Below are 10,839 nucleotides of genomic sequence, written 5' to 3' on the forward strand. Positions count from 1 at the left end.
ATGAGCGAACAAAAGAAAGCGGAACCTATTGAAAGCGCGTCAGAGTTGCTCAATTCGACTCTCCGATCCAAAGGTTATATCAAAGAGCCTCTCAAGTTTCCCAGTATTGACTGGGAGGAGCTCATAAAGGATCAGCCAGATCGGAAATCACTTCGCAAGTTTGAAGTCACAGATACAATATTTGATAATGACAAGCACATAATAAACATCTTGTACTCTCTCACGAGGGCAATTGATAGGCACAATGAGCAGCATAAGGCACTTTATCAAAGCCTAAGTCAGAAAGACCGACTGATCGAAGAGCTCGAGAAGACAGTGGAGCAATTGAAATCAGTCAACAAGAAACAAGAACAGAAGCTTGACAGACTAATACGAGTTGACCAGACAATATTAGAAGAAAGAAATGCGGAGTTATTGAGGACAATCAAGAAACAGAGCCAGGACTTGGCCCGTCTCAAAAGCTGGACTGGAGAGATGCAAACTAAGTACGATATCGAGGTACGGAAGAAAAACATAGAGATTTCTCGGCTCAAAGACAAAGTATTGGACTCAAGACGATTGACCTACAGGTTATCCTATGGTAGGTCCTCCTCCACAGCACGCTCTCAAGGTGTTATTACCAATCCCAGCAATATTTACAACAACATACACATTATCGATAATGATTTGCTTCCGAATCAGGAAGAATCAAAGGAGGAAATTCGAGATGCACTCAAGTCTGAATATGATGGAATCGCGAATCAGCTTTCTGAGCTTAGTGAAAACCTTATCAAGGAAAATTCCAAATACGCTCATTTTGTGGAGGAGCTCAACTCATACTTTGATAAACTTAATAATCAGCTTTCAGTGCTGAACTACATGAATTTGCAGGAGAGCAGCCTTGTGAACCCGTCTGATGAAATCGACTTGGCGCGTATTTTAGAGACTACAAATACTGAAGTAGATCCATTTGATCACGTCTCAAGCCCTTTATTGTCTAACATCTATAAAAACAATCACTATATATCCGCTTTGGTACAGTTGGCTATTGCAGGAGGACGGCCCCTAGCAAGAAACAACGATGAGGAATTGGAACGGCTTAGAACTGAGAACGCACAACTATACGATGATCTTCAGGAAGCTGTACAAACACTCGAAAGATGGCAAAAATATGCACCGAGATCGCTGAACAAATCTTAACGCTTATAATCGACCTCCGATGTTTGATCGGAGGATTCTAACGAATCCCTAGTCTTGCTTCCTGACGAAACAATACTTCTGGACGAATCGTCCCTGGTCTCTTTTGAAGAACATCTCTTTTCTTTAGAGACACGGGTCTCGAATGAAGACCCCTCGACATCGACAGCCAGGGGTTTGAGGAACGGTGACACCTGCTTAGGTACGTCAAATCCTACCGTAACAGAGCACAATGGAAAGTCCCTCAAACTTTCGAAGTACTCAGTGGATCCACATCCACTGGGCACAATCTCAACCTCGCCTGTTTCATTGTTACGACAGACCCTTGACTTGAGATGAACCCCGGAGCACCATATGTATGGGTACAAGGAGTCTTCTGAAGTCACTACTCCAGGTTCAAGAGAAGGACAAGGCGAAATGAGCCCTTTCTTCATCAAATGCTCCTCTGACATGAGGGGTTTTGGTGGTGTGTAAGATGGTCCTTGCTCGCAAATATTGCCGAATTCTTCTGCAGTTATGACAGCATCTTCACAAGTTCTAGACTTGATGTAAAATTTAGCTACTTTCAACAATTCACCGGGAATCAAGCCATCGAATTCCATATCGTGTTTACATCCGAAAAAATAGTCTCTGACCATTACGACACCACCAATTTTGATGAGACCCGAGGAGTGGCGATCCTGAACTTCTCTGATACCCTTTGATCCATTCACAGCGCCTTGTGCCATGGCTTGTACAGCGAGAGCTCGATTATAGAGCTTGAAGTAATGGGCATGTAACCGTCTAGTTGATTGGTCCAAGACCTCACTGTTCAACATTTTCTCTCCACAATAGTCTATGAACCTCACCTTCGATAGTCTTTCAATACTCCTTGAATCAGTTCTGACCATGTCGAAGATCTTGTCGTTACTAAAATCCTCAACATTGTCTTTTAAGCTTTTCATAGCTTTGATGGCCTTCTCCATTTGCTGGTTTGCTTCAGACATTGGCTCGTTTTCCTGAAAAACCTCATTTGCCTCCTGGTTGTTATCATCTTCATTGGTCGCTAAGCCCAACTCGAAGTCTTTGAATCGGTGTACAGAGTTGGTCGATTTGAGGCGAATCACACAGAGTTTTACAACCATAAGAGCCATGATCGAGGCTACAAGAAGCACAAAAGCAACGAAGCAACCCACCGTGAGGCCAACTGTCTGAGCAACTTTCATGTATCTTGATCAATGGCAACGCTTATTCGCTTGACGAGAACTGTGTGCGTTATATATTAATGGCTACAAGAAAGGTACTCATCGTGGAAGGAGTCGAATATGAAACTAGGTTCATAAAAGTAGCTCTCCAAGCAAGAAGGGGGTGTATTCGAAACACTGGAATTCAACGCCCCCTGTAAGATATTCCACAAAGGGAATGAATATGATCTGTGTCACCTGAGCTCTGTCATAATCCCACTCTCTGACGATGAGTTAGCGAGGTATCTCTTCGTCAGGCGCCAGCAGTTTATTCCTCAGTGGGCTGAAATAGAGATCAAAATAGTCTGAGGCAAGACCTTATAGAAACCTTAGTCGAGAAAAATAACAAAGTATACTTCTCTCTCCCATTCTCCAAGACAGTTTCTACGCTGCCAGATCAGAGGATTTGCATCGACCTTGCACAGAAATGCTCGGCAATCTGACCCCCTCCAAAATCAGCATTTTCTCAAGTTTCATAAAGAAATTCAAGTAAACATTTTCAATTGAGGGAGGCTCAATAATATAACTACGCATGCAAATAAGGATCGATGGTTCAAAGCATTTCATAAAAAGCATTCATCTTTCTGATCTTATCTTTTTATCTTTTATGTAACAGGAAAGGGTGGAGGCTCATGAACATACGGATGCTTCTCTGAGTTATTTATTGCCCAATTTCCCGAAATCTCATTTTGACACCTCTACACATTAAGCGCTAGAGCCTGACTGCCAGTGTGTATTCATGTCTCAGGCCCAAGTGCGCATGTTTGTAACAAATGTATTACGCACAGACGGTTTACGTATTTTTTTTTCGGCGCTGTAACGCGCAAGTGGCATACGCGTTTCATTAATTATCCCTTTTGGGGCGCGCCTTTCTAATTTTCTTGATATCACCTTGACCAAAAACTTACAACTTGACTATCACCTTTTGTTCTTTTCGCCCATGTCGTATCAAAGAGCTGAAGTTTACTCGGCGCAAGTGTTGCCCGGTGACCAGCCTGAAGACAATTCCTTTAATGAGATCACCAAGGCGTTCCGCTCATTTATCATGGAGTTTCGTCTTAACAACTCGTTCATTTACAGAGACCAGTTGAGAGAGAACTTGCTCATCAAAAACTACTTTCTCAAAGTGAATTCCGAGCATCTAATCGGATTCAATGAGGAACTTAACAAGAAGCTCTCCGATGAACCGGCGGAAATGGTGCCTCTTTTTGAAAACGCCATCACCGAGATCGCTAAAAAAATCGCTTTCCTCTCTTCAGAAGATATTCCTAGAGACTTCCCTCAGTGCCAATTGATCTTGTATTCGAGTTCCTCAACAATCTCAATCAGGGACCTTGACTCCGACCATATTTCTAAGATCGTCAGAGTCAGTGGAATTATCATCTCTGCGTCGGTGCTCTCTTCAAGAGCCACCTCGGTACAGTTGGTATGCCGCAGCTGCAAGCATACCACGAGAATCAAAGTTAATTCTGGGTTCGGTCCCTTAAATCTCCCACCTAAATGTTTGGCTACACACAATGAGAATGAGGGCAGGCCAGAAGTGAAGTGTCCTCCTGATCCTTATGTGGTCGTGCACGATAAATCCACCTTCATCGATCAGCAAATTTTGAAGTTACAAGAAAGTCCTGATGCCGTTCCTGTAGGTGAAATGCCCCGTCACATTATTGTTCAGGTGGACCGTTACTTGACGAACCAGGTGGTTCCAGGTACTCGAGTTACATTGGTGGGAACATACGCCATCTATCAGTCAAAGCAGAGATCTTCGAGCTCCAACAATACTGTTGCCCTTAGAAATCCCTACCTTAAAGTGTTGGGTATACAGACAGATGTCGATACGGCTGCTCAGGGCCTCTCGTTCACAGAAGAAGAGGAAGAAGAGTTCCTTCGTATTTCCCGGTTGCCAAACTTGTACGAAGTGTTCTCCCGCTCCATCGCTCCCTCAATTTATGGTAATGACGACATCAAGAAGGCCATCACATGTTTGTTGATGGGAGGTTCAAAAAAAATATTACCGGATGGAATGAGATTGCGTGGTGACATCAATGTTTTGCTCTTGGGTGATCCTGGTACAGCTAAGTCCCAGCTTTTGAAGTTCGTCGAGAAGATTTCCCCAGTAGCCGTTTACACCTCCGGTAAGGGTTCCTCTGCCGCTGGTTTGACTGCATCAGTACAAAGGGATACCCTGACAAGAGACTTCTATTTGGAAGGCGGTGCTATGGTGTTGGCAGATGGCGGTGTTGTTTGTATCGATGAGTTTGACAAGATGAGAGATGAAGATCGAGTGGCAATCCACGAAGCCATGGAGCAGCAAACAATTTCCATTGCTAAAGCCGGTATCACCACCGTGCTCAACTCTAGAACATCAGTATTAGCCGCTGCTAATCCAATTTTCGGTCGCTATGATGACTTGAAGAGTCCTGGTGAGAATATCGATTTCCAAACTACCATCCTTTCACGTTTCGATATGATTTTCATTGTGAAAGACGACCACAACGAATCGAGGGATAAGCTGATTGCTCAGCATGTCATGAATGTTCACACTGGTAACAGTCACAATAACAATGAACACCAGGAGGGCGAGATTCCAATCGCAACAATGAAGCGTTATATTCAATACGTCAAATCGAAGTGCGCTCCAAGACTTAGCCCCGAGGCGCTGGAGAAGTTGCTGTCGCATTTCGTTGCTATCAGACGTCGTTTGCAAGTAAACGAAGCTGACATGAACGAGAGATCCTCGATCCCAATCACTGTTCGTCAATTAGAGGCCATCATTCGTATCACTGAATCATTAGCCAAATTGACATTGCTGCCTGTCGCCACGCTGGACCACGTAGACGAAGCTATCAGACTCTTCACTGCCTCGACCATGAATGCTGTTGACCAAGGAATTCAGAGTGGAAATCTTATGGCATCTGGCAAATTCGCCGAGGAGATCAGGATTGTCGAGAATGAGTTGAGAAGAAGGTTGCCAATTGGCTGGTCCACTGCTTACAGAACCCTTCGTAGAGAGATTGTCGATGCTGGCAGAGCAACGCCAGAGGCATTGGACAAGGCTCTACATATCATGGAGAGACATGAGGTGATACGATTCCGTCATCAGAGGCAGAACATCTTGCGTGTTGGTGTCTAAGGACGGGAGCATTCTTAAAGGTATATTGTAATGGGAATTTGGTATGTTTACGTTTAATGAATGTGTAGTAATTTCACAGTACCGAGAGCTCAATATATGGCCTCCTTAATGTGAGCCATACATCACACTGAGCTGACGATGAGAGACATGAAATTATACCAAAAACAACTTAAATAGCAGCTTCAATTAATATATGCACTTGATCATGATTTTCATGTAAGCACGAGTCAGAGTTCTTCGTTGATGCAACCACTCACTAAGTAGTGCACTTTGGGTCTTAAAATCGTAGCAGCGCATACCTCAGCGAGGAAAGCATTCGAATAACTATTCCCCATGACGGACTTTTTGAAGTATGTATTTATTACTTTCATAAGTCAGCTAGAGCAGATTTCTAATTAGCAGACCTAAAGAGACCAATCCTCGAGGAATTCCCAAAGCTCCGTTCATCGAAAAAGTCGAATCGGTAGTAACAGATCCATCCAACTATGAGACGATATTCAGTGCATTTTCGGACAGATTGCAGCAATACAAGTATATGGAACTCTCTAAAAAGCAGCAGCTAGCCGATTTGAATATCAAAATCCCCGATGCAGAGAAGAATTTGGAAGTGATCGAGCTTCTCAAACAGAAGAAGAACGAGGAAGATGAAGACAAATGCATCGAGACTAACTACGAATTGGACAGCACGTTATACACGAAAGCTACCATTGATGCAGAAAACCTCAACTCTGTTTACTTGTGGCTTGGTGCCGAAGTAATGTTGGAATATCCGTTGGACGAGGCAGTGGAACTTTTGAACTCAAGGCTAGAAAGTCACAAGAAACAGTTGAAAATGGTTGAGGAGGATCTAGAATTTTTGAGAGAAAGCATCACTACAATGGAAGTGAATACATCCAGACTATACAACTGGGATGTGAAGAGGAGAAGGGAGGAGAAGAAGTGAGCACTCAAGGTATTACGTATATATGCAAATACAGTCAATTAGCTAGTAATATTAATGCAGCTAAGTCCTGAAAGTTTCGAGAAACTGCCTGCCTAAGGGCCTCACTGGCGTCTCAGATCTGTTGACGGGCTCCTCTGGATTCCTGATGTCGTCAATTGTTTCCTCGGCAACGTTCTCTCTTTCAGGAGTGGGCTCTGCTTCTCTAGGAGGCGACTGTGGTAAGCGGTGAAATCCGCGGATTCTTTGCCGCAACAGATCAAATGCAGAGGTGTTGATTTTGCGGGGACTGACAAAGAGTCGGAACACCAAGTTAGGGAGGTGGAAGTTCTTGGATCCAGCCAAGAGCTCACTGGTATATAGGCGCCCAACAAGAAGACCTATTAGGCAAGGAATGAGAGATGCAATGCCGTTGTTGAGCATGAGAAGTGTGAAAAGGATATGGATCTGAAAATGATCATTGAGCGTAAGCAGCTTTCCAGGGTTATTGTTGACGCGATTTGCATTTGTATCATCAGAGGAATTTTCGGTTTCATCGCTGGCTTCAACCCTTCGAAATAGGATTTTGAAATGATAAGACACTGGAATGTAAGTGCCGTGGCACATGTATAATGATGCGAGAATTCCAAGAGGCCCGGGAACCACAGAATTAAAAAATGTGTCTCTGTAGACAAATTTATAAGGAGAATATGACTTAAGCATTGGTATAACACTTAATAAAGCATTGAGCAGCAATTGGCCCACAGAGAGTACCAAAAAGGTGAGCACCGCATTATATAAGGCAAACACGGTGATCAAAGAGAAGTACTTTCGGGGCCCAAAGAACCTTTCCAATGTTTTGAAGTGGAACCATAGGATCGTACTTAGCAAGTAGTCACTCTCGTTAATTACTGATAACTGAAACGTTGCCACACGCCAATATTGCGAGTATTGCACTATTAGTGGATCTATGGCTAGCGTCACGAGATATTTCAACTGAAGAGCCAGAAGAGCGAGGGCCAAAACGGTTCCTATAACAATGACAGATTTGGTCACTGGCGTATTGGTAAAACCTCTAATGGGCGTGAGTTGAGTCATTCCCTAATAATGTGATGCCTTGGATATGGTTATGGTGATAACGAAGGCGTGGAGCCCTGCGCGGTGTGCAGGATGGCTGCAAATTGCTTGCAATCAGGCTTCTTGTTCTAGGAGATGAAAGTTAGTGATTGATTGGTTTGAGCACTTCAGGACCCTGACTGAATATATGTGTATAGTCAGGGTTCTAAAGGAGCAATATTCTTGCTGCTCAAGACCGATATAGAGACATACGATAATCCACAAAAGGGCAGGAGTCAATACTTTCACTTCTCTCGTGAAAAATATGAGCAGGAAAAGAAGCACCAGGTTTATGAAGCTTTGAACTACTGCTACTAGTTTCGGTGAGAATAGACTGAACTGTTCCGTTGATTCTAACGTGAGGACTATCTCAATTCAGGCGACTAGAGCAAAAAACCACAATCATGCTGTGACAGAGGTCAAAATAACAATTTATATTCAGAGAGCCTTTCTTTGAACGATGATCACACTATTTGTAATTAAAGCGGTCGTATCACAGATTTGTATTATCTCACTAACCAATACATCAGTGATACCGAATCATTTCTACCTCAATTGAATCTTTTAGGATTGGCAAGCTTCACGAATGTATAGAATCGAAACAGTTATTCAACACAAAATCACAACACGAATAAGTTATTTTAAAAGACTATACGTGAACGACTAAGTTCTTTTCACGTGAGTAGGGTTCAGCCCTAAATCACACATTGCCTCAAAAATGCTCGATATTGGTATTGCATACATTCCATCGCTTTGCCCATGAAGAAAAAAATTCTAATTTTCAACTCCCTCATCAGCTTCTACTACATCAACCATGGGTAAAGATCACGTCACCAAGCAGCACGTCAAGAAGTCTCAGAGAACTGCTCCAAAGTCTGACAACGCCTACTTGAAGGTGTTGGTCAAGTTGTACACTTACCTTGCTCGTATGTAAATGAGGATATTCAACCCCTGCCTTTAGAGGCCAATAACAGACAGCTAGATGTTGGGTGGCTCATGACTGAGATATAAATTTCACTACAGAGCCTACTGTAAAAGTCTGCTGTTTTGTGTTCCATGGAGATATGGAAAGATCACATTACAGCACCCAACAACATGTTTTCCAATCTGGTGATTCAGATGAGCCCTCAAACGGCTATGCCCAAGCTTCGGCTTGAAGTGCGACGGAAAACTTTCTGCGAGTACATTTAGCTCACCGGTTACCATGGAGGCCGAGACGGGAAAGCGATGTTTTGTCGTTCTTGGCACTCATGGTAGCACGGATGGCTGGAAGTTGTATTGTGCGTCTATTGAGCAGAAAACCGATGGCCTTTAATACTAACATCTCAGGTCGTACCGATGCTCCATTTAACAAGGTTATCTTGAGATCTTTGTTCTTGTCCAAGATCAACAGACCACCAGTGTCGCTCTCCAGAGTTAACAACACCTTGAAGCAGAAGGGTGCTGCTGACAAGACTGTCGTTGTTGTTGGTACCGTCACCGACGACGTCAGATTGTTGGAGTTCCCCAAGGCCACTGTCGCTGCTTTGAGATTCACTGCCTCTGCCAAGGCTAGAATCATCAAGGCTGGTGGTGAGGCTATCACCTTGGACCAGTTGGCTGTCAGAGCTCCAAAGGGTCAGAACACCTTGATCATCAGAGGTCCAAGAAACGCTAGAGAGGCCGTCAGACACTTCGGTTTCGGTCCTCACAAGAACAAGGCTCCAAGAATCCTTTCTAAGGGTAGAAAGTTCGAGAGAGCCAGAGGTAGAAGAAGATCTAGAGGTTTCAAGGTCTAAGCTAGCTTTGTATATCTTTAGTTCTTATCTCACGGTTCTCCTCATTGTATTTAATGGAATAATAACGAAAATATAAGTTGAAGAACTATTGTATGAGTAGGATAAGACAAACGAAGAAATGGTTTTGTCGAATTACCACGACGTCTTTAGAGGCGTTGCTATTACTGGGTGTATTACATGGTACCCAACATTATATTATTTTGTAGTCGACTTAATTGCTACGATCACCTAACACCTCGATACCTCTTGAGTTTATTGGAACCAATGAATGATACTAGGTACTCACAACGCAGTATAGCTCTACTTAGAAGTGTGTGAACCAGTTCATTGGCGACCTGCCTGTGCTTGTGGGCTCGAGCAGGACCGGGAGTACGAGTGGGATGCCCTGATTGGAGACGAGTTTTTGACTGGTGTGGGCCACAACACAGGTGTCTTGGACTTTCAGGGGCCATTCAACCAAAAGTTGCCCAATACCTCTCAAGCCAATGAGTATTGCAAAATGTTGAACTATTAGAGATCACGTCGTAGTCAATTATGGGATTGTGCATTTTGCAGCCATTTCTGATCGCGATTGTATGTGATCGGTAACGTGACTATTGTGACTGCTGTGATGTATTGGCGTGTGCTGCATACAATACCGCTTGAAATCGCACTATGGTCTGTGTCTCTTCAAGTACTAGGCTCTATACCAGTACTACGTGAGACTATAGGGTTTACCTGCAGTGCTGAAAACTTTCTCACCCACCAAAAAAAAAAACGAAAATTTCTCCAAGTTTCGCCCATCACAGTCCTTGAATATCATCAGCATGCCAGGTGTTTCCGTAAGGTATGTTTCTGCGTCACTTAAGATCCCATGAAGCACATTGTTGAGACCCAATCCTTTCAATAATCCATAATCTTTTTCCTGACTCCCAAGTCAAGAGCATCAATTGAGGCATCCATATTACAGACCATACAAGAGCCAATATAATTCAGGCCAAATAAGGCTCGTACTACTGTCCCGCTTTCTATTGTCAATTTGTGCTTCCTTTAATGAGTCAATACTAACAGTTTTAGAGACGTTCCAGCTCAAGACTTCATCAACGCCTACGCTCAGTTCTTGCAGCGTCAGGGTAAGTTGGAAGTTCCAGGTTACGTTGAGCTCGTTAAGACCTCCGCTGGTAACGAGTTGCCACCCCAGGAATCCGAGACCTGGTTCTACAAGAGAGCTGCTTCCGCTGCTAGACACATCTACTTGAGAAAGCACGTTGGTGTCGGTAAGTTGAACAAGTTGTACGGTGGTTCCATCAACAGAGGTTTCAGACCACACAAGCACGCCGACGCTTCTGGATCCATCAACAGAAAGGTTGTGCAGGCTTTGGAGAAGATTGGTGTTGTTGAGATTTCTCCAAAGGGTGGTAGAAAGATCTCTGAGAACGGTCAGAGAGACTTGGACCGTATTGCTGCTCAAACTTTGGAAGAAGATGACGAGTAAGCCAAGGGCACCCTTATTTTGGT

The 10,839-nt window shown here is 43.6% G+C and overlaps 7 protein-coding genes across 7 annotated transcripts; 5 read left to right on the plus strand and 2 right to left on the minus strand. All coding sequences in view use genetic code 12, as the record gives it.

Annotated features, from left to right (window-relative positions):
* On the plus strand, window positions 1-1,082 carry CJI96_0001521 (uncharacterized protein; the record flags this gene model as incomplete). The annotated part of the gene is made up of 2 exons (XM_054702058.1): window positions 1-913; window positions 1,066-1,082. 2 exons carry the CDS (start codon window positions 1-3, stop codon window positions 1,080-1,082), a joined length of 930 nt encoding a protein of 309 aa, XP_054558033.1.
* Window positions 1,083-1,175: 93 nt separating this feature from the next.
* Window positions 1,176-2,309, minus strand: CJI96_0001522 (uncharacterized protein; the record flags this gene model as incomplete). Its single annotated transcript, XM_054702059.1, has 1 exon — window positions 1,176-2,309. The coding sequence occupies one exon, from the start codon at window positions 2,307-2,309 to the stop codon at window positions 1,176-1,178; it is 1,134 nt and encodes a 377-aa protein (XP_054558034.1).
* A 1,030-nt stretch (window positions 2,310-3,339) lies between these two features.
* Window positions 3,340-5,529, plus strand: CDC46 (MCM DNA helicase complex subunit MCM5; the record flags this gene model as incomplete). Its single annotated transcript, XM_029032181.2, has 1 exon — window positions 3,340-5,529. The coding sequence occupies one exon, from the start codon at window positions 3,340-3,342 to the stop codon at window positions 5,527-5,529; it is 2,190 nt and encodes a 729-aa protein (XP_028892496.1).
* Window positions 5,530-5,862: 333 nt separating this feature from the next.
* CJI96_0001524 (tubulin-binding prefolding complex subunit PAC10) lies at window positions 5,863-6,472 on the plus strand (the record flags this gene model as incomplete). The annotated part of the gene is made up of 2 exons (XM_029032182.2): window positions 5,863-5,879; window positions 5,932-6,472. 2 exons carry the CDS (start codon window positions 5,863-5,865, stop codon window positions 6,470-6,472), a joined length of 558 nt encoding a protein of 185 aa, XP_028892497.1.
* A 60-nt stretch (window positions 6,473-6,532) lies between these two features.
* On the minus strand, window positions 6,533-7,546 carry CJI96_0001525 (uncharacterized protein; the record flags this gene model as incomplete). The annotated part of the gene is made up of 1 exon (XM_029032183.2): window positions 6,533-7,546. One exon carries the CDS (start codon window positions 7,544-7,546, stop codon window positions 6,533-6,535), a length of 1,014 nt encoding a protein of 337 aa, XP_028892498.2.
* Window positions 7,547-8,378: 832 nt separating this feature from the next.
* RPL18 (60S ribosomal protein eL18) lies at window positions 8,379-9,342 on the plus strand (the record flags this gene model as incomplete). Its single annotated transcript, XM_029032184.1, has 2 exons — window positions 8,379-8,490; window positions 8,894-9,342. The coding sequence occupies 2 exons, from the start codon at window positions 8,379-8,381 to the stop codon at window positions 9,340-9,342; spliced, it is 561 nt and encodes a 186-aa protein (XP_028892499.1).
* Window positions 9,343-10,148: 806 nt separating this feature from the next.
* On the plus strand, window positions 10,149-10,816 carry RPS19A (40S ribosomal protein eS19; the record flags this gene model as incomplete). The annotated part of the gene is made up of 2 exons (XM_029032185.1): window positions 10,149-10,168; window positions 10,399-10,816. The coding sequence occupies 2 exons, from the start codon at window positions 10,149-10,151 to the stop codon at window positions 10,814-10,816; spliced, it is 438 nt and encodes a 145-aa protein (XP_028892500.1).
* Window positions 10,817-10,839: the final 23 nt, after the last annotated feature.

The sequence above is a fragment of the Candidozyma auris genome, chromosome 2 (genome assembly GCF_003013715.1).
Source record: "Candidozyma auris chromosome 2, complete sequence".
NCBI lineage: Eukaryota > Fungi > Ascomycota > Pichiomycetes > Serinales > Metschnikowiaceae > Candidozyma > Candidozyma auris.